The sequence below is a fragment of the Gymnoscopelus braueri genome (assembly GCF_963280865.1).
Source record: "Gymnoscopelus braueri genome assembly, chromosome: 10".
NCBI classification, from domain to species: Eukaryota; Metazoa; Chordata; class Actinopteri; order Myctophiformes; family Myctophidae; genus Gymnoscopelus; species Gymnoscopelus braueri.
Genome location: NC_137611.1, coordinates 52,803,153 through 52,826,561, shown reverse-complemented (window position 1 = coordinate 52,826,561; position 23,409 = coordinate 52,803,153). Strand labels below are relative to the sequence as shown.

At 39.7% G+C, this 23,409-nt stretch overlaps 2 protein-coding genes across 2 annotated transcripts; one reads left to right on the top strand and one right to left on the bottom strand.

Annotated features, from left to right (window-relative positions):
• Positions 1 to 2,648: 2,648 nt before the first annotated feature.
• On the top strand, positions 2,649 to 6,098 carry mplkip (M-phase specific PLK1 interacting protein). Its single transcript, XM_080440512.1, has 2 exons — positions 2,649 to 3,232; positions 4,352 to 6,098. The coding sequence occupies exons 1-2, from the start codon at positions 2,840 to 2,842 to the stop codon at positions 4,532 to 4,534; spliced, it is 576 nt and encodes a 191-aa protein (XP_080296638.1). The 5' UTR covers positions 2,649 to 2,839; the 3' UTR covers positions 4,535 to 6,098.
• Positions 6,099 to 7,933: 1,835 nt separating this feature from the next.
• Positions 7,934 to 22,652, bottom strand: LOC308093234 (UPF0415 protein C7orf25 homolog). The gene is made up of 8 exons (XM_080439496.1): positions 22,539 to 22,652; positions 20,410 to 20,584; positions 19,730 to 19,856; positions 18,668 to 18,835; positions 13,984 to 14,308; positions 13,058 to 13,201; positions 11,193 to 11,401; positions 7,934 to 10,688 (listed from the first exon to the last, which is right to left on the bottom strand). The coding sequence occupies exons 2-8, from the start codon at positions 20,570 to 20,572 to the stop codon at positions 10,523 to 10,525; spliced, it is 1,302 nt and encodes a 433-aa protein (XP_080295622.1). The 5' UTR covers positions 20,573 to 20,584; positions 22,539 to 22,652; the 3' UTR covers positions 7,934 to 10,522.
• Positions 22,653 to 23,409: the final 757 nt, after the last annotated feature.

The window sequence follows — 23,409 nt, the reverse complement described above, 5'->3', positions numbered from 1 at the left end:
TCACATGGAAATCCTTTGTTTATTTGGGTCAGGCGCTTAACATGACAGTAATGTATGGTCATTTATATGCATTTATGTCAATATAAACCAATTAAAAGAGTAACTATGGGAGTGATTAATACATACTTTATGCTTTAGAATGGTAACAGGAAAGAGTGGCAACCTAAACATTGTGGGCACTAACAATATTTCCTAAATGTGAATTTGGAAAATGCTCTGAAGTAATGTAAAGTATAGCTACATGATTGAGCATTTGGCATTTAAGGCCTAATATCTCTACAATTGCTACACAACTTGTGTTATAGCCAGTCATTTTGAGCATAAACAACGAGTTGAAGGATTTTGGTCTGATAATGATGTGCAATGCATTATTTTAGACCATTTTCCAAATTATTTGTTTTACAGTTGGGACTGTAAAACAACAGTCTGGACCGGCGTCACCGCTGTACATACCCCTGTTGTGTTGATAAGGAAAAGGTTTATTTTTATAATTCAAACAATTTTTTATTGTTGGTGAAGCACAGATATCCACAGGGCTGTTGTTACTTTGGAAATACCATTTGATGTAATATAAGTAGGAGGCTACTTTAAGCTTGTTTTTCATCTTGTTACTTTCACACAGTTTAGCTATTAGGCATATTAGGGAGAGTTCACCCCAAAAACTAAATATCCAGAATTTAAGTCTCTATGGGGTGACTAATCGTTAGAGAAAAGGTCATTTTGGGGTTGAACTATCCATTTAAGGATTGTGCTTTTTGGCAACAATGTGACGTTCATTGAATTGACATTCTGGCCTACATACCCCATGTGTTTGTTGGGCAGAACAAAGCACATTGTTTTGTAAGAAAGAGATGAGTATACGTGTCCATTTGAATTGCTGGACTAATCAAGGCCTGAACTGAAACCTAAAGGAACAGAAACCTGTTTCATCATTTCATGATGGATTTACATTGGAGGGGGGGGTGGGGGGGGGGGCAATCAAAACCAAGCAGTGAAACAATGGAACTCCTCTCTATTCACATGACTTTTTGCAGGTGTAAAGTGGGCACAGGTTTTAGTAGCACAATCCCCCGGCCCCCCAACTCTTTGTAGTTTTCAAAAGAAGCTTAAACTTCAACAAAGTACATATACTCAAGCACTGTACTTACAGTAAGTACAATTTGGAGGTATTTTTTACTTTACTAGTTAGTATTTCCAGTTTCAGTACTTTTACTTCTACTCCACTACATCTCAGAGGCAAATGTTGTACTTTTACTCCACTACAATTATTTGAAAACTTTAGTTACCAGTTACTTTGTAGATTTTGATTATTATTTCAAAACATACATTAACCAGTTCAGCCCTATATACATTCCGGCCATTTTAAAATAGCAGATCTACATAAAGCTCACAATGTGTTGCGATGCGACACATTGTGAGCTTGTAGATCAGCTATTTTCAAAAGATTTGTATACATCTGAAAACTTGTGAAAGGGGACATTCTGCATAATGAGTACTTTAACTTTTGGTACTTTAAGTACATTTTGATGCCAATACTTTTGTACTTTTACTCAAGGAGATTTTGAATACCAGACTTTTACTTGTAACAGAGTGTTTCTACGTTGCAGTATTGATGCTTTTACTTAAAATGTGAATACTTTTTCCACCACTGCTTAAACTCAACTGTATTAGCAGAGAATAATAGAAAGACATAAGAAACAATCAGATATGACACATTCTCAGATAGATATGATTTCTGACACTATTAAGTTTGTATAAACTGCATGTACATGAACAACAACTGTTTACACCCCTTTATTTAATTATCAAGTTCTAACAATGTTTGCTTCGGTGACAATAATAAATCATGGCCCCAATGTTTCAGGTTAAAACAAATATGACCATGGATATAGCTCTGTTTTGGAGGAGAAGATATAGCGGGCCGGCATTCTTGGTTTTAGGGCCTAAATATTTGCACACATTTGTACACAGATTCACATAAAGTGATCAACTCATGGTAAAACAACAACTAAAACACTGGCATTCATCATGATATGGAACAAAACTCTTAAAACAGTTGTATTTATTTATAATTATACTATAGCCAGTGGTGGAAAGTAACATGTATCAAGTACTACTTAAGTACAATTTTGCTGTATTTTTTACTTTACTGGAGTACTTCCAATTTCCAATACTTTCTACTCCACTACATCTCAGAGGCAAATATTGTACCTTTACTCATCTACAATTATTTGAAAACTTTAGTTACTAGTTACTTTGTAAAACATACATTAACCACTTCAGCCATGGCTATTTGAGAATAAAAATGTAAACATTTTGGAAACATGTGAAAAGGGATATTGTGCATAATGAGTACTTTTACTTTTAGTACTTAAGTGTATTTTGACGCCAATACTTTTGTACTTTTATTCAAGTAAATGTTTAATTCCGGACTTTTACTTGTAACAGAGTATTTCTACATTCTACACAGTGATACTAAATGTGAGTAAGCTTCGACCACCACTAATTAACTATACTGTACTACGGTCTCTGTGTGTAAAGGAATATGTGTAATCACCACTAGATGGCGGTGTGTCGCAGCCCGGTCGCTCGCTTTTAACAACCGGAACATGTTTAGCGTTTCCGGTTCCTTCCTGTGTGGATATAAACAACAGCAGAGCGGGTCGTTAGTTCAGTTCACTGAGTTAGTGGGTTCAGTTCATTACTTCACTCACAGAGCTCTAACTGAACCAGAAACTACCTTACAACACATTTAAACACGGCTTTACCTCAACAGCGTCCAGTCGGTTCACTTAGTTAACGTTTATTCACGTTTATTAGACATTTAAAGCTTTTAAAAATGCATCGGAACAACGTGCGGCAGCAGCAGAGCCCCGGGGGCGGCCACCGAGGTTCCCCCTCCGGGGGCCTCCTCCAGTCTCCTCCCTGGGCTTCTCCTCCTCCTCCATGGGGCCCTGGAGGAGGCCCCCAGTCTCCTCACTCCTCCTGGGGGCCTCCTCGTGGAGGCCGGGGAGGAGGAGGACAGTATGGGGGTTCTCCTGGTGGATCTCCGGTTCATTTTAACAGAGGAGGAGGAGGTGGTGGGGGTTATGGAGGACCAGGAGGAGGAGGTTACGGGGGTAGGAGCCTCCACAAGCCGCGCCACAGCCTCAGTCCCCGGGGAGGAGGACCTGGAGGGTTCCACCGCTCCCCTTATGGACGATCCCCTCACAACCACAGGAACAGCTACCAGGTAAAAAAAAAAACACCTTATGTTCAGTGTTGCCATGTCCGCTTATCGTAAGCGACCTTTGGCTTGTTTTTAAAGTCTGATTTCATTAACAGTTTGTAAAAAAAAGTGGTGGAAAAAGTACGACTTACTATTGAAAGTATCAATACTGCAGTGTAGAAGTGCTATTGTTACAGGTAAAAGTCCGGAATTCAAAATGTGCTTGGGTAAAGGTACAAAAGTATTATCATCAAAATGTACTTAAAGTACCAAAAGTAAGCATCTGAAAATAGTTCACAATGCAGTTTTAAAATAATTGTAGTGGAGTAAAAGTACAATATTTGCCTCTGAGATGTAGTGGAGTAGAAGTGAAAGCATTGGAATTTACAGGGAAGTACAGTTTAATACAATACAATGCCAAAAGGATTGAACCCAAGGAAGCACTGACAAACAACAATATACAATACTGTGCAAAAAAACATCAGATAACAGTCTCTTGTAAATATTGATACGCGGTGAACGCTCCTGCACCCCTCAAACTAGTGCTGCACGATTCTTGGGGTCAAATGTGAATCACGATTTTCCTCCATAAGAATTGAGTTCACGATTCTCACACAATTCTCTTGTAAATATAAAAATATATAGCAAAAAAAAATTGAAAAAAAATTGTCATCATTTAAAATCGAGATCGCATAGGTGTCTGAATCGAGATCACGTTCTTTTTTCGATTAATCGTGCAGCACTACGCTCAAACTGCTTGTTTCTAAAGTTGCTGCTTATTTGGCCGAGCTGTCTAATGTTTAAACCAGTGTTTCTTTCAAGATGTTAAAGGTGGTGAAAGTGATGTGCGAAGTGTTAAAATAGCTCTATATTGTGATGGTAATCATCACTGTAGAGAGTGTGTGTTCTCTCTGTATCTCCAGCTCTTTAATAAACACAAACTACATTTTTAAGGTCAGGATACCATCCTGAGAGAGAACTCTGTTTATTAAAGAGCTGGAGAGACCCATGCTACTGAACAAACACTCTATAGCAATGATTACTATCTGAATATAGTGCTAAAACCTTTTTGTTTTAACCTAAATCTATATGACTTTCAATAGAATGTGTGACTAATGACGTTTTTTTCTGTGATGTCTCCAGGGTTCACCACAGGGCCAGCGGAACGGAGGAGGGGTGGAGAAGTACTTCAGTCCGTCCATGCTTCAGGACCCCTGGTCTGGACTCAGACCCGTCCCGGTGGGGGGCTCTCAGCAGAACACACACAGCCCACAGCAACAGCACCACCAGGCCCACTCAGCCCCGTCCGGGAACCGCTACTTCTGATCAGGGAAACCCCGTCTGGTTTGGCTTGTATTCCGGCACATCTCAACCTCAATTAAGACCGGGAACGCATCCGTGTGTCATTTATTAGATTTCTTTGGGCTATTCAAAAATAGCAGCTCTACAAGCTCGTAGCGCGGCACCGAGTGCCGCTCTACGAGCTTGTGGATCTGCTATTTTTGAAAAAAATCGATCGTATGTTGCTATATCAGTGGTTCTCAACCGCGGACCTCCCATTTAAAAATATGTTGTTTTGTAGGGACCCCTCCCAGAAGCACAGATCGGAGTTGTTTGCTTTAAAACACCTATTCAAAGATTTGCACAAATGTTCATGATTTTTCAAGACTAGCAGATCTACAAGCATGAGCTTGTAGATCTGCTATTTTTGAATAGCTCAAAGCAATCTAAATATGACACGGATGCGTTCCCGGTCTTAATGGGTTAAAGCTTAGCCCTTCTGACTTTAACTTTTGTTTTTCGGAAATGGACGCTCCTGCACCCCTCGGATGTCTTGACTTTCCGATCTAGTTCGGTAAAGCCTGTCTGAAACGGACCTGTTCCTCCGACGTCGGAAGGAGCCTGTATTGACATTTTATCCACTCGAAAATAGCCGATCTACGAGTGGAAAATAAGAGGGGGGGAGAGTGGACCAAGTGCAGTGCAACTAAGGTCCGTTTTATGAAGATGGAGGCCACAACACGGTGCTTAGAGCAGAGAGAAATTATTTTATTTATCCTTTTATAAAAAAATCCCCCACTGCAGAACAATTGACAACCTTGATGCAAGTGTGACTGGACTCTGTAGATTCACGACACGACGTCTGGACACAACTCTAAATGAAAGAGATATATTTGTTTGTTTATTTGGTATTTTACAGGGAATACGATTTGTTTTAATTTTTCTAAAGTACGGACGATTCACCAGCAAACCAAAACAGCCAGGGAATGAGATACCTCATTTAAATATGTGATTATGTAGTGAATACATAATGAAGCATTGTGATGTCATTATGTAGAAATACATCCTATATGATGTCATTAAGCGATACATTACGTCGCTGTCAAGCGGAAACCTTGTATGTAAAAAAAAGAACCTGTGCTCCAATGTAGTTATTATTTAGTCACAGGCACGCTGAAAACACTAATAGCAGATCTAGAAGATACGCATTGTGAGCTTGTAGATCGGCTATTTTTGCTTTTGTGTGACGAAGTTGGGCATTAGTAAAGATTACACACAAATAAGATATGAGGTTTCTGCCCAACAGCGACGATAAGTGAAAACGGTTGATATTTTTGCGCAAATTATGTGTAGTTTTATATATACATATAATAAGTGACACAACAACCCTAAACACTTCAGGTTGTTGTTTTTTTACAGGAGAATGTGTGAATGTATTTAAAAACTCAGAAAACCCAGTAAAGATGTTTGTCTTTACAGTGGAAATGAAAGGTCTTTATAATAATGTCAACTCTTCCACACATCAGCAAATATATGCATTATCTTTTACTTTTGGTAAATGCAGCTTGTATACCTTTTTTTTGTTTTTTAAATAAATGGTAACATTGACTTATATCTAAGGTTTGTGGATTTCGTCCAATATTTTTGCAGAACTAAAACAGGACTGTTTCATATGTATAGAGTATATATTTTTATTTACATAAAGTAATGGTGAATTATTATTTTTCCATTATTCTTTATAGGTACAGTAAGTGATTTTCTAACCCTTAGATATTTATTATTTGGGTACAACAAGAGGCCTAAACCTTTGAGTGAGTGTGTTAAATAGCTCTATATTATTGTGATAGTAATCATTGCTATAGTGTCTGATCAGTAACAGGTCTCTCCAGCCCTTCAGTAAGCAGAAAAGCATTTTCAGTTCAGGATACCGATTTTATCCAATGAGGAACTCATACAGAATAAACAAGTGAAATTTGGAAGTGAGGACCAAACTGGAACCATATCAAATTGAATTTGATGAATGGGTTGCCAATTTCCTGATTAGTTGGCAACCCACCTGAAAATATATTTTCCATTTATTAAATAGCTTTAAACCTTTTCCACCTTTTTTGTTTCAACAAAATAATCACTTATCCTACTTCTAGTTGGGATGTTAATGTCCTTAAAATGTGTGAAACCAGCCGACACCCTGATGAGTACTTAAGTATGGTACTTAAACAGTACTTTCGGTCAGGTTAAAGTCATGTAAAGCAGGCAACAGATAGTGAGTGAGTATTGTAATGCTAATAGTTGAGTAGTTAGGTTTGGTCTTTGTGTTGATGTGTCAGACTAATTCAGTGGATTCAAGTTCTCAGTCATTTGGATTCCATAGAGCAGTAGTTCTCAAACCTTTTTGTTTATTTCAGGGACCCCCATAACTCTGAGTGTACAAATGGAAACAAATGGTTCCATCCATTTGTACACTCTCAGAGTTACGGACCTGTAAGGGTCCATTTGGAACCGCCTCAAGGACCCCTGAGGCTCCCTGGACCCTTGAGAACCACTCTTATAGAGGCCAGTATGTTTCTCTTGGCTTGTAAACGTATCGTCTGTTGCACATCATGTCGTGCACCGAAAATGGCAGATCTACAAGCTCGCAATGGTTATTATCACTGCAATGTGTTGTGAGATTGTAGAGCATACATGGGCAACTGGTGGCCATATATTATTGATTTCAGCTGTTACAATTCCAAACATGCAAACATGACCCGCTTTAATTACCTAGATATATTAGTAGCTTAATGACTAGAATTACAATTATATTGCCTTTTTCATAAGTATAACTAAATGCATTTGAAATGAAATAAAAATGTTACTTTTCAGGATTCTAATTCACGGTGCGACGCGTTTTGAGCTTGTAGATCGGCTATTTTTTGCTACTTTTGTGAGACATAGACTGACAAGTTGCCCACCCGTTGTATAGCTACGCCGGCAGTCCGGCACACAACTAAGTAAAAATCACCCATGACACATGCTGCTCTGTACCATGTGTCTGGTGAAGTCAAGTCCTATTTAGCCAACCCAAACATTTCAAGTGGAGGGCCAAAAAAATAAATGTGGTATCTCTCTGGAACCCAAACTTACGAAAAACACATGATGAATTAACCATGTTAACATTAGTTACTGGGTTTACACATAGGAAGGGGACGTGTCTGATAGAATAAATATTGAATCAAGCAACTTAAACACTGTCTGGGGTGCTCACAAAAGCCAGAGTAGACATTAAAATGACCCAACACATGTTTGAAAGTGAAATATCCCTTTATGGTGAAATAGTCGGATCTAATAGCTTGCAACGTGTTGTGAGCTTGTAGATCTGCTATTTTCACTATATAGTTTCACTACAGTTTAGGAAACGGCACTAGTAGTGTGGTGTTACACAAATCACAGACTTGGCCAAACAACTTTCTGTTGTGAAATATAAATGATTTGCTTTTAATGCCTGAAATCAAGTTGAATTCATATCAAACTCTGGTGGTGAGTTTGTGAGTTTACAGATTCAAATACTCTAAACCCCCAAATACAAGCCAACAGTATTCTGTCTGAATGTTCAGTAAGCAAAATAAGTGACCTTTAAATGAGGCAGGTGGCAGCCAGATGGCGCTGTTGACTGTTCTGCCTGCTATTCACAGCTTGCATAAACCAGTCATTTTCCAAACGTACCCAATGTTTTCTACACATTGTATTAATAAGTCATGTCAAGCTTAAAATGTATTCATTATTTTTCAGGGACTAATTTTAGTTACATTTCAGTTTCAAACCCAACTTTGAAAAATACATTAAAACATAACAATGTAACTTTGACAACAAATCACCACACAATGACATTCAGCATGTAAGATGTCTTTCTAGTTTGAAGGTTTGAGTCAACAGTTTCAGCAATACTGTACTGAAATGAAAGGAATGCAATGACCTCCTGATACTTTGCAGTATTCTGTTAAATGAGTCACAGTGACCCACCAGAATGGACATTTAAAAGAATACACACACACACAGGATCAGCTCTATAGCACTATAACTTCTCAACGTTCTTAGTTTCAGTTTTAGGCCATTTCATACAATTTGCTACACCTGGGAACTGTAAAATCCTTGTAATGGTTGATTGAATTCTGAGTAAAATGAAACCAAATACAGGTCCATTTGTAAACTCAGAGTTAAATGAATACTGGGGGTCCGTGGCGTGGTCTAATGCATATTTTAGCACTTACTTTTATTTTAAAGTTGGTTCCTTTTTTTTATATAAAGCAACTTTTATCGTTGCTATAGGGCAGAAACCTCTTATCTCCATATTTCAATCTTTAGTTTTTTGTAAATTAATGCCCTAGTTCATCATATAGTTATTCTAGATTCTATAGTACACAAAAGTAGCAAACACAGCAGATCAGCAGCGTGATGTGATGCATTGTGGGCTTGTAGATCTGCTATTTTTGTTCATGTGAAAGTTAAGTGTGTGTGTGAGGGTTTTATGAATGTATAACAGAGCTTGTAACTAACATTGGGATATACATTGGATCCATTGGAACACCAGGTAATTTTTTTCCCATTTCCTAAAAAGTAACGTTTTGGACATACAAGCTTTCCACCCAACAGCAACTATATCATGGCGCTCCTTGAAATTAAAAAGGTTGAGAATCACTGCAATGTTAACCCATTAAGCCCTGCGGCTGATTCTAAAAATGTTTTCTAAAACAGTTTTTTGAAAAATATAGAATAAAACAAATATATAAAATAAAGCATATCTCAGCATAACAATATTTTGTTACAGGGACCCCCCAGAAGCAAAGATTTGAGTTACAAATGTTCGCTTAAAAATATATATTCAAAGATTTGCATTCATTTTGAAGATTTTTCAAAAATAGCAAGCTCTATGAGCTTGTAGATCTGCTATTTTTGAATAGCCAAAGAAATCTAGAATGACACAGATGTGTTCCTTCCCGGTCTTAATGGGGTATAATGACTATAAATTAACTCAGCCAGTCATGTCGTTTCAGTCATTTGAATGCTTTATTATCATTTTTAAACTTAGAGTAATCATACAAGATAATCTATACTTTTATCTGTACATAAAGTAAATATTCCATCTACAGATACCGACAGAAACATTCTGTACATCTTGTAGGAAAAACAATACACAATGAATTGCAGCAACTCTTTCAAAAAAATAAACAAGGCTCATGACTGAATAAACAAACCGTTAATATGTTAAACAGCATCAAGTATTAAAGGTGATTAAGTGATGTCCTTTTTGTTAGACTGAGTGTTAAATAGCTCTATATTCTGATAGTAATCATTGCTATAGTGTTCGTTCATTAGGAGTCTCCCTGTCTCTCCAGCTCTTTAGTAAACAGAAAATACATTGTCAGGTCAGGATACAAATTTTAGCCAATCAGGAGAGAGAACTCATACAGGATACAGAATAAACGTTAAATGGGTAGTCTCTCCTGATTCGATGCAATAGGCCATTGGTTCTCTAAGTGGGGTCCGGGGGGGGGGGGGGGGGGGTACCAGGGGGTCCCCAGCAAAATTAGTTAATAAAGCAATCATTTTAACCCCTTTACCCATATGTTATACTTTGGCTATTCAAAAATAGCAGATCTACAAGCTCATAGCGCGGCACCGAACATTTTTGCAAATCTTTGAATGTATATAGTTTTTAAAGCGAACATTTGTAACTCAAATCTTTGCTTCTGGGGGGGGGGGGGTCCCTGGAACAACATATTTTGAGATGGGGGTCCGCGGCCAAATACATATCATTTTGGGAGTCCTTGAGGTTTGAGAACCACTGACATAGGCAACCCACCTGAACATTTATTTTCTGTTTATTAAAGAGCTGGAGAGACAGGGAGACTCCTGTTACTGAACAAACACTCTATAGCAATATAACTATAAGAATATAGAGCTATTAACAAAAAAACTTTTGTTGTACCCAAATAATAAATATCTCTTAAACTACCTTTAATGATCACCAAACCCAACTGATTGGATGGCATGTTGTCATATGGGCGTGGCCCTCCACTCCTTCCCCTCTGTCAGAGCACGGGGTTGGTGGATGAACACGCTGTACCGGACGCCCTGATTGGCCGCCGCCCTGACGAAGCCGCTGTTGGCCGTCATGGTGATGGCTCTGAGGCCGTCGCCCGTTCCGAAGATCATGAGAGACCTGCGAGAGAGAGAGAGAGACACACACACACACACACACACACACACACACACACACACACACACACACACACACACACACACACACACACACACACACACACACACACACACACACACACACACACACACACACACACACACACACACACACACACACACTTTAGTAAAAGTATCAAGTGCCTTAATATGAAAATACTTTGTTACAAGTGAAAGGCCTGCATTAAAAACTTGCAAAAGTATTGACATCAAAATACACTTACAGTACTTAAGTAAAAGTACTAACTTTAAAAAAGAAATAGCCGATCTATATGCTCACAACTCATTGTGCCGTGTTGTGATCTTGTAGATCAAATATTAAGTGGGTAATGCATATTTTATAATAATAATCAAAATGAGTAACTAAAGCTGTCAAAGCATAAAGTATCAAAAAATGGAAATTCTCAGGTCAAGTAAACCTAACTAAAATGTGTACTTCAGTACAGTAGTCGAGTAAGCCACTGACCTGTGGTTGACCTTTGAACTGGTTGTGAGTGTGTGTGTGCGTTCTGAAGGCTGGTCAGGGACCACTCGAACCCGGGCCAGCAGCTCGTCGGCTCGCTGCTTCTCTCCCGGTCCGCCCAGCGTCTCCAGGATCACGTGGAAATCGTGTACGGCCGACTGGCAGGCGAACAGCTCCTTGTCCTTCATGAACGAGTCCAGTTTGGGTAGAACCTAAGGAGGAAGACAATGGGAGGAATGAGTTTTAATGAGTGGCGTAAAGTAACTAAGTACATTTACTCACCACGGCCACCACTGCCCAAGACACCATCACGCCAGAATGAAATGTTTGGAACGGGGGAGTCTGGTGCAACGCTCAGGTCCTGGACCTGGTGAGACGAAGGAGGAGCCCGGCCAGGAGGCCATCCACAGAGCCTAGTCCCTCCACGTGCCAGAGCCTCTCCTCCCCCAGTCCCGGCTGAGTAGTTCCGGAGCCCTGTCTCTACCTCAAGAGGACTGACCGTGGGTAGCTACTGGGACGTAAGTCGGGGCTTGAACAACCTCAGCTGGGTCACCTGGGCGAGGGTGTATGTTGCGAGACCCGAAACACCCGATGACCCCAGGCTACAACACTGATGATACGTCCCAGGTGCATCCATGTGATGTTTTTTCGTTACTCAAGTACTGTGCTTAAGTACAATTTCGAGGTATGTTTACTTTATAGGAGTATTTCCACTTTTCTGTACTTTTACTTTTACTCCACTACATCTCAGAGGCGAATATTGTACTTTTACTCCACTACAATTATTTGATTTTGATCATTATTACAAAACATACATTAACCACTTCAGCCCTATATACATTTCGGCCGTTTGAAAATAGCCGATCTACAAGCTCATTGTGAGCTTGTAGATCGGCTATTTTCAAAAGATTTTTATACATTTTATACGTTGAAAACTTGTGAAATGGGACTTTCTGCATAATGAGTACTTTCACTTTAGGTACTTCAAGTACATTTTGACACCAAAACTTTTGTACTTTTACTCAAGTAAATTTTTAATTCCGGACTTTTACTTGTAACAGAGTATTTCTACATTGTAGTATTACATTTTGTCAAATTTGTAAGGTTTTAAACGGGCTTGAACCTGCTCCACTGAGTCAGTTCATAGGGGCGGAAGGACAGTGGTGGCATCAAGGACAACTAGCAGAGGAGACTAGCTATACTGTCTTCTCTGTTAGAGCCTCCCACCACTGGAATAGTCTTCCAACCCAACATTTAAACTCAAACTTATGTGATGGATTAAAGCAAACCAAACTTACAATCACTATGTGTATGTTACATTTCTGTTATGTTTCTGTTTAACCACTTGAACCCCAGCATCCATATTCTAGGGGAGAACATTAGCCAAAAACAGCAGATCTACAAGCTCACAACGCGTCGCAAGATAAGCTGTAAGAGATTTGTGTGTAGACAGAAAAAAACAGTCCAAGTACAGAGAAAATTCAGGCCCATCAACTGTTTAAAGGTAGGGTAAGTGATTTACTTTGGTTAAAATAAGTGTTAAATAGCTCTATATTCTGATAGTAATCATTGCTATAGAGTGTTTGTTCAGTAAAAGGAGTCTCCCATGTAGCAATGATTACTATCAGAATATAGTACTTTAACCTTTAGAAAAAAATAAAATTACCAAAAAATATCACTTACCCTACCTTTAATATGAATGTTTGTTTATGTTATGCTTTATTTATGTTCATGTAACAGTTCGACATTGGGCTGTTGAAAGCATAAATAAATCCATCAGAGAGAAAGAACAGCTGACTCGTTTTTTTGGACTGAAGGGAGTGATGACAGTGACATCACAGTGACATCACAGCGACGTCACAACGTACCTTCTCTTGTCTCTCCTGCGCCGCCTGCTCGGTCAGCACCTCCTCTTTGAAGGAGAAGTGACATCGCCCGTGTGACAGCGACGACACGTACGTGATGAGGGTGGTGATGTCCAGGTTGACCCGGCAACACTCCTCCACCTTCAGCTGGGTGGGGAGGAGCAAACACAAAATGTAAAGGAAAAGGATTGTAACTTTAAAAGTATTCTTACTTTAACCACTTTGAACTCTAGCATCGCCATTCTGGGGGGGGGGGGGGGGGGCATGAGCCAGCCAATCTACAAGCTCACAATGCGTTGCTTTACGTACTAGGCTTGTTTCATCTTGACCACAATGTTAAAAATTTTTTTTTAGATAGATGCTAGATTCATCGTTTACCTGGTATCCTAGTGTCAATGTACAGATTATTATTTTGACAGTACTTTTTTAGACTGATGGTACGTTCTTGGTTTACCTGTGATCCTAGTTTACTGAGGCACTACGCTGTCTCTACTGTATGCATTTGATGTGTGTATTTACCTTGCTTATTGCTAAATGCCTAAATTGTCCCAATACGATGTGCTGTGAGCTTGTAGACCGGTTATTTTCCGGCAAAGAGGTTTGTTTGGTGTAGAGGTGGGGAGGGGGGTCGCTGAGCGCTGCTGTGCCCACGTTCTAGAGCAGTGGTTCTCAGAGTGGGGTTCGGGGACCCCCAGGGGGTCCACAGCTATGACAGTTAAAAACCAAATTGACTACTACAGGTCTGTAACTCTGAGAGTGACACTTACGGGTCCATTTGATTCCATCTGTACACTCTCAGAGATATGGGTGTCCGTGGCCTAATCTATACCAAAAAAGTACCAAACTAAAAAATCAACAAAATTTAACTGAATAAATAAACTAAATGTAAACTAAATAAATAAACTAAATGTAACTGAATTCCCACCCACCTCTGGGAAGGCCAGACGCTCCACCACTGTGTGTCGATCCACTCTGGTCAGACCTGCCGCTTCGTCGTCGTCGTCCTCTTCTTCTTCGTCATCGTCACCCTCGCTGTCACCTTCCTCCTTGCCGTCGATCACCTCTCGCTCTGTGCCTGCCTCCTCCTCCTCCTCCTCCTCCTGCTCCGCCCCGCCCTCCTCCGCGTTGACGGCCACGATGTCTCCCCTCACGTTGACGCCCATGGCCCTCAAGGTGTCGGCCATCGGGCGGGACACTCCGTTGTAGAAGGCAAAGATGATGCTGGGCTGGCTGTACTGGACGGGCTGCTGACGACTGACAACACAAGGTTATTTGTCAAGTTGAGTGAATTTTATTTGTAAAGCACGTCTAAAAACAATCAGGTTGCCCAAAGTGCTGTACAACAGGATAAAACAACCACAAGTGTAAAGAAACAATAAACAAAATTTAACCCATTAAGACCTGAGGCGATTCTTACAAAAAATCCAGTTTTTGGAAAAAAATCTAAACATTTTTTTTTCAAGATTTTTCAAAAATAGCAGATATACAAGCTCATAGCGCGGCACCGAGTGCCGCGCTATGAGCTTGTATATCTGCTATTTTTGAATAGCCAAATAAATCTAAAGTGACACAGATGCGTTCCAGGTAAGAGCAAAATGATAGAATGACGGACCATAAGATAAGAGCACGGGGGGTGCATACCATCTGGCTAGATGGAAAGAGTAGGGGTCTTCAACAGGGGGTCCTCAGACTTACAGGGGGGGCCGCCAAATCTTTGTGTGATGGGATTTTTTTTTTCTTTTCTACATTAACCACTTCAACCCTAAAATCCCTATTCTGAGGGGAACACTAAAGGCGGCTTTCCATATACATGGACTTACCTAGCCCCACCCCACACCGCCCACCACAGCAACGGTTTCCACTACAATGAAGTGGGTAGAGTGGTGTGTAAGTGGTACTAAACTGGTGCCTAAAAAGTACCCAGTCTTGGGTAGGTCTGAGCTGGGCTAAGCGGGGCTAAAGCTGTGACTGCTACTGATTGGTCGGCTCACAGCTGTGTCTGTCCACTCAGGTCTCTGTAAAATGTAAACACTACGGTAGCAGTGTTGCCATGTCCACTTATTATAAGCGACATTGGGCTTATGTTTCTGTAAAGTTGCTTGTAAATATTGGTAGTACTTTTACTCCACTACAATTATCTGAAAACGTATTAGTTACTAGTTACTAGTTACTTTTCAGATATAAATGATTACATTATAAAACATACATTAACCACTTAAGCCCTATTTTATACCTAGGCTATTTGAAAATAGCCGATCTACAAGCTCACAACGCATCGCATCATTGTAGATCTGCTATTTTCAAACATTTTAGTACTTACTTTTGGTACCTTAAGTACATTTTGATACCAATAGTTTTTGTACTTTTACTCAAGTAATTCCAGACTTTCACTTGTAGATGCTTCTACATTGCAGTATTGATACTTTTACTTAAGTAAAACATTTGAGTACTTTTTCCACCACTGCTTGTTTCTAAAATGTAGTTGATTATTTGGGGCTTGTTTCCATATGTTGTTGAAACCAGTGGTTCTTAAACATTTTCATGTCAAGGACCCCCAAATTAATATGTATTTGTCAACATTATATATGTATATATATTTTTTAAATAGCAGATGCACACACTCACAATGCGTCGCATCGCTACGCGTTGTGAGTTTGTAGATCTGCTATTTTCAAATAGCCGTAGATAGTCGCTTCTTTTGGGATTGTTTTCATAGACCTGATTGCTTATTTTTTTCTGCTAAACCTGGCAACAATGAATGTGCGACGATACACGCTAATAATGTTTTTTATATAAGTGATGGCAACGTGTTTAGACACCACACAGGTCTTCCCAACAATAGCGAAGATTAAAGTCAGGGTGAACATGGCCAAATAATAACTTAAGAGCCAAACTAGCTCTGAGGAAGCACGCTAGCATTTAGGCTAACCCTGTAGCCTGAGGCTAAGTTGGTGTGTTAAAGAAAGGGGCGTTGATTTCCTTCGGGAGGGGAGGGGAGGGGAGGGGAGGGTGGGGATTTTGCGAGTGGGGACTTTTGTGCAATGGAAACGCAAGACATTTTGAAGCGGTGCGGTGCGGTTCTGGACTGTACTGGACAGTGTCGTGCTTAAGCTGTGATGGAAAAGCGGCTTAAGAGGTTTGGTGTAGATGAAAAAAAGAGCAGATCAAGTACAGAGCCAACGAAGTATTGAGGGTTGAAGTGAAATAAACACAAAACATTAGTTCACACAACACTGATGAAATCTATGAAAAGGTTTAATCTCTTTATATCTCAGACTCTACCTAACACCCTAGCACTCTCCCTGTACCCTTTCCTGCCATGCAGGCATATCTTGATCATTCGTTCTCACGTTTTTGTTACTTTGGCTTGTTTCTCTTGACCACAATGTTAACTTAAAGGGATGTTTCACTGTTTGTAACTTCCAACTTCATTTGAACCATAATAGATTCATTGAAAACCCCCGTCCTTGGTTCTAGTGACTGATATTGTCCTGCTGATGCGTGATTGTCCTGCTGATTTCATTACTCTTTTCATTTATTTTTCATATATTTATTTTATGTTTATTTATTAGATTTGAAAGTGAAATATCCCTTAACACATTGATTGCCAAGATCGCATCGATGCGTTCTTTCAAATCCATCGCTTGAATGCCAGCAATTCAAAAGAACGCATTGATGCGTTCTTTTGAATTTTCATTGTTTAATCTGTGATCGCACGGCTCTGTTTATTTCTCATCAGCACTTTCGTTTTCCACTTACGTCACACTCACCCGGAGCCGGATGTAAAAAAAAAAAATATTTTCCGGGTCACATTGTTTTTCTCCGGTCATTTTCGGCCAGAATAGGGAAAAACACGGTTTTTCACACGGTATAAAAAATGAACGGACAGCTCAACTTCTATTTTCTTTGGTCCGGGTAACAGTCATCGTCGTAGTGTATCACATCGTTTTCAGGCCGATCAGCGGATCAGGGATTGTCGAAAACATAACATCCGGTGAATGACAGGATATGACGTGGGCCTGTTTGGGAGGGGGCGAGCGCGGTGATCAATGTGTGGATTTGCTGCTCTCTACTGCTGGAACTGTCGTATGTGCTTAACACCACAATCAGAGAATTTATTTGAATGAAAAATTACAAAATTAAAAAATTAAAAAACACCCAAATTGCTGGCACAGGGGTGAGTACATTATGAATAAACTCTGGCAGTCAATGTGTTCAGAATGTAATCTTGATGTTATCTAAACAGATGCCAGGTTCATTGTTTACCTGGTATCCTATAGTTTCAATGTAGAGATTGTTATTTCGATAGGATGTTGTTCAGACTGATGCTAGGTTCTTGGTTTACCTGGGATCCTAGTTTCTTGAGGCACTAAACTATCTCTCTGCACTCTATGTATGCATTTACCTTGCTTATTTTAACCCATTCAGACCGGGAACGCATGTGTCATTTTAAGATTTCTTTAGCTATTCAAAAAATAGCAGATATACAAGCTCATAGCGCGGCACTTGTAGATCTGCTGTTTGTTTGTTTTTTTCGTGAACATTTTTGCAAATCTTTGAATAAATATGTCACAGGGAGATTGGAGAACCAGGGAGATTGAAGACAGAGCGCTCGTTTTTAGGCACGGGGCTTCGGGGCGAGGCGGGGCTTTGATGCGACGCGGACCTGTCTTTTGTTGTTCCCCCCCACGTAGCAACCAGGAAGCTACGCTAGGGGAACGCTGAAGACACGTTCACACGCACACGTGATAATAGTTATTGTCCATAACTGAGGCGCGCCGACTCAGCAGAGCTTGAGGCCGAGGAGGCGCGCGCGAGTGCCCGCGCTGACCGGCCGATGCTCTGCTAGTCGAATCAGCGCCGTCCGAGTTGTGAACCGATAGGGACAGAATAGTTCTTTTCATGGATCACTGTGTGTGTGTGTGTCAGGGAGAAACTAAAACAATGCGTGTGTGCGCATGTGTGTGCATGCGTGCGCATGTGTGTGCATGCGTGTGCGCGTGCGCACAAACGCGCACGCACACACACACAAACACACACACACACACACACACACACACACACACCCTCCCTCTAGTCTGGCTTGCATTGCCCTCTAGCGTTGGTTTTACAGAATTGCCTGAAAACAAGCGCTCCTTCTTCAATCTCCCTGGTTCTCCAATCTCCCTGTAACATATATAATTTTAAAGCAAACATTTTGAACTCAAATCTTTGCTTCTGGGGGGTCCCTGGAACTAAATATTTTGAGATGGGGGTCCGCGGCCAAATACATATAATTTTGGGTGGTCCTTGACATGAAAATGTTTGAGAACCACTGATTCCAAAACAATTAGAAGACATTTGTAGAATCACCGGAAGCAAAGATTTGAGTTACAAATGTTCACTTTAAAAATATATATATTCAAAGGTTTGCACACATTTTCACAAGCAGATATACAAGCTTATGAGCTTGTATATCTGCTATTTTTGAATAGCCAATGAAATTTAAAAATGACACAACAGATAAGTTCCCGGTCTGAATGGGTTAAGTCACTCTGGATAAGAGCATCTGCTAAATGCCTAAATTATAAAAATGTATTGTAAAATTCTATTGGATATGACAGGAAACACTACCTGGCCTCCAGGAAGTCCTCGGCCTGGCTGATGATGCTCTTGTCTCCGTATTGGCCCCGCCCCTGCCAGATGTTATGGAGAGCCTCCGCCTTGCGACCAATGGCCTTCACCCAGGTGTGTCCGCCATTGGCTACCACATCCACCACCAGACACTGCTTGGTCCCGCCCCTGTCCACATAGCACAGTTATAGTTATAATTAAATACAGCTAACAAAATAACCAACCAACTACACTATTGACAACACATTTGACTTAAAGCCTTGTCTTCATATAATTGGACTTCACTAATGCTCAATGAAAGATGAGCCCATTTTTGTCGACTCATTCTGTGTCTCATTGGAGGACTGTGGACAGTTCAGACACCTGCCTACCAATGACATCATCAATCGGGATTCCAAGCTAATGAACTACAGCCTCTCTCTTCCTGGGAAGTTAGTGTACCAAAAATAATCTCACCCCTGACTACCCCTTATTACAAAAAAAAAGAAGAAAAAACGAGAAATCCAGAGTAAAAAAAAAAGAAGATATATATATATATATACTATTATTATTTTATTTTATTTTATTTTTATTTTTGAAAAAAAAGTTCAGAACCCAAGATATCATTATCTGAAGATTTGCAGCTCCATCCACTCTTTGTTTAACTTATAACTGAAAAAGGCTGTATCTCGCTTCCTAAGCAATTTTTTTTACTTTGAAAAAAACAAACAAATTGCTGGCACAGTATGAACATATTTTTTTATTTCATTGGCACTGAGAGAGTTAAGACCTGAGGCGATTCTTTTTTTTAAATCTAAATCCTAACAGTTTTTGGAAAAAATCGAAAAAAATTTTTTTTCAAGATTTTTCAAAAATAGCAGATCTACAAGCTCATAGCGCGGCACTCGGTACCGCGCAATGAGCTTGTATATCTGCTATTTTTGAATAGTCAAAGAAATCTAAAGTGACACAGATGCGTTCCAGGTCTTAATGGGTTAACAAGAACTAAACTAAGCTGAAATTGAATACAAACAGTCAAAACGAAATAATTTAAACTAATGAAAAACATAAAACTCTACTAACCCGTCCAGGTATGAGAACACATGAAGCACGCTCACAACATCCGTCACGCTCTCAGCTGATTGGACGATGGCGGTCAGGTGGGCGAGGTTAGTGCTCTGGAGGTGGGACTCTTTGATGAGCACTTTGCCTGTCAATCATGACACTTTACTTTTAATTGTCACACAAATGATTGTGATTAACGATTCAATTGCGCTTTTCCATTTAACGTTGGAACATAAAAATCTCATTTCTATTAGGGACAACACTGTCGATTGTTATCCCCATGTTATAAAATTATAAAGTTGTAAAAATTACATTACTGTTTGTGTATTTTTTTTTGTCATATCTGCCCTGTGCAGTTCTTGTCTAAAAGCCAAAGTAAAATGACTGACGATGGCTGGTGCCACTAATATAAACAAATAATGTACTATCACCAAAATATGTCATATTTAATAATTTTATACTCAACATGTGTAAAAAAACAAAAAATTAAATACATAGTGGAAATAGCTGATACACAATCTAGCAACGCGTTGACACGTTGTGAGCTAGTAGATCTGCTATTTCCACTACTTTAGAAAACGTATTAACATTTCTTCAACATGGAAATGATTGCAACGATTATGCTAGTAAAAGTTGTTCCCATCATCTGAAACAATTGCGATGAGGCGATTATGTAATGATTGTAGACAGAGGCGTACCGGCCTCCACGCGGCGCAGGAAGCGCAGCTCGGCCTTCAGCTTGCTGCAGAGCTTGGCGCGTCCCTCCACGCTTCGCGGCTGCGCGGCGCACAGCGCCTCCACGCGCTGCAGCAGGCCCTGGGCTGCTGCCATGCGGTCCTGCAGCATTGACTGCATGGACATGACTGACGCATTCTGCCTTGATGCACACGCACACACACACACACACACACATACATACACACACACACACGTTTGTATTAATATACATGTCAGGACATGAACAGTCTAGGACAGTGATTTTATTTTAATTTTGACGAAGTATAAATCATGTTTAACTCTAATCCTAATCTTAAAGCAGCACTATGTAATTTTGTTTTATGAATACATTGTAATAGTGTCCAATCTATATGGTAGAGTATGTTAATACAATATAACTTATACAATCGGGGTGGTTGTATTTTGTCTCCCTGCTCTTCGATTGAGACATTTAGATCGTGTCAAAGGTCATGTCTCACTTAGACACAGGATCTGACACAAATTTTGGCCTGATGGTCAAGATTCAATTTATCCCCTGAGCAAGCAGGCAGGCTCGATTAGTTCAATGGTAAGTCAGCTCTTGCGCAGGAAACCGGGTTCACATCCGGGGTAGAAGAGGAAAGTTACATAGTGCAGCTTTAAACCCAACATTGAATATCTTTCTAACTGTAAACCTAACTCTACTAATCTTTTTCCAACCATGAAGTGCAATTTTTCTTGGTCCTCACAGCGTCTATTTCTGAAATTCTACAATACTTGTGGGGACATTTGGGCCTCACAAGTATAGTAACATGCACACATAAAATCATTCCAGAAGGAAAAGGAGATCTATTTTGATCTATTTTCAAATTGGTCCTCACTAATGTTCATTATAAGATGGCTCTTGCTCATTTGGTTTTTCCTATTTGTCTCATCTGTTTAAGAAGGTAGGTAGCTGATATATAGAACTTTTACCTTAGCGCTAGGTATGCTCTTAGTTGCTTGTTTTAGAGGAGAATGCACTTAAGACTTCTGGTGATTAGTAGTGTTCTTGCCTACCTATGTTGAATACAGTTATTTTAAGTCGCTTAGGATAAAAGCGTCTGCTAAATGACTGTAATGGCACCATTTCTGTCAACTCAGGAGAGCTGTGGACAGTTCAGAAACCTGCCTACCAGTGACATCATCGATGGAGATATTCCAAGCTAATAGAAACTGCAGCCTCTCTTTTCATGGAAAGTTAGCATGCTGAAATTGAAGCCATTATTCATGCATTGGTTAAAAGTTTGCCTACCAATGATGTCATTGGTAGGCAGGTTTCTTGAACTGTCCACAGCCCCCACCAATGAGACACAGAGTGAGTAGACAGAAATGGAGCCATTTTATAAGGAGTGTGGACCAGTTGAAGATAAGGTTGAAAATGTATGTAATATCATCCATTTTGGTGTTATGAATATGTAACGTATGGAATATCAAACATTCAAGTGTTATAGAATACATAATGTAATGTTTGGAAGGGCTAGGTGAAAATATGGCCTGTAGATCTGTTAATTTAAAAAATGTTGCCTCTTCCTTACTTCCTTCAGGTGTTACCAATGATATTAATGCATTCTGTTCCATTCTGGTCAAACAGAGTCAGGGTGCTGATATGGTGCATGTTGGCTCACTGGAAACACTGCTATACACCAGTGGGTCTCAAAGTTTGGTCCAGGTACCCTCATGGTTCCAAATGGCCCCTTACGGATGTGTAACTGTGAGTACAAATGGAACATTTGGTTCCATTTGAACACTCACAGTTATGGGGGTCCTTGAAATAAAAATAGTTTGAGAACCACTGTGCTACACTAAATGGAACAGAGCCTTCATTAGAATGATTGGTAAAACCTGTGAAGGAAGTAAGGATATGACTGCTGTGCATAGAGCCAACTTTCAAACATCATTGCGTTTCATTATAACAACATATTCATTTATAATAGCCTAACTAGACAAGTGTTAGCAGTGTGGCTATAGCTGAGGGTTAGCTTTAGCAGTCACAGTTAGCTTCTCTCCATTCTTGTCCATCAACAGTTTGTCATTTCAAAGTAAACGAGACGTAAGAATCTGTTTTTAAAAAAAAGCATAATTCACTCACAGACAGCAGTGGGTCTACAGTATGTGAAACCTGCGACGTGTTTGTTTGTTTGTTGCTCCACGAGCAGCAAGGATCCGTCGGCGACGTCACAGAAAAGCGTCGAAATTGCGGAAAGGCTCCGTCGCACGTGTGTGACGTCACTGGTCCATCCTACAGTCGTGCGTGAACCCAACGGACACTTGTTTCCATGGAACCAGTTTTGCTCCTTGAGAAGAAAATGTCAAATAACCAGTGGTTTCGTACTTAAAGGGGAAATCCACCCATTTTCAATATTTAACTATGTCATTAATATAGCATAAAGGAGTTGTGTGGAAATAAGAAAAAATTAAAAAAAAAATTAACATTGCAAAAAAATGTAACATTGCAAAAAAATTAACATTGCAAATTACACCATGATGAGTCATCACAGTGTAATTTGCAATGTTAATTTTTTTGCAATGTTACATTTTTTTGCAATGTTAATTTTTTTTTTAATTTTTTCTTATTTCCACACAACTCCTTTATGCTATATTAATGACATAGTTAAATATTGAAAATGGGTGGATTTCCCCTTTAAGTGAAAGTATCAATATTGCAATGTAGAAACACTCTGGTACATGTAAAAGTCTGGAATTCAAAATGTACTTGAGAAAAGTATAAAAGTATTGGTATCAAAATGTACTTAAAGTACCAGAAGTAAAAGTACTTATTATGCAGAATGTCCCATTTTGCAAGGTATAATGCATGTGTATAAAATGTATTCAAATCTTTAGATACTTTCCACCTCTACAAATAACTACAGCTATGGGGAGTCACAATGGATTCACTTGTACATTTACTCAAGTAGGCCTATTCACAATTATTAAGTATAAAAGCACATTTTATTTTAAGA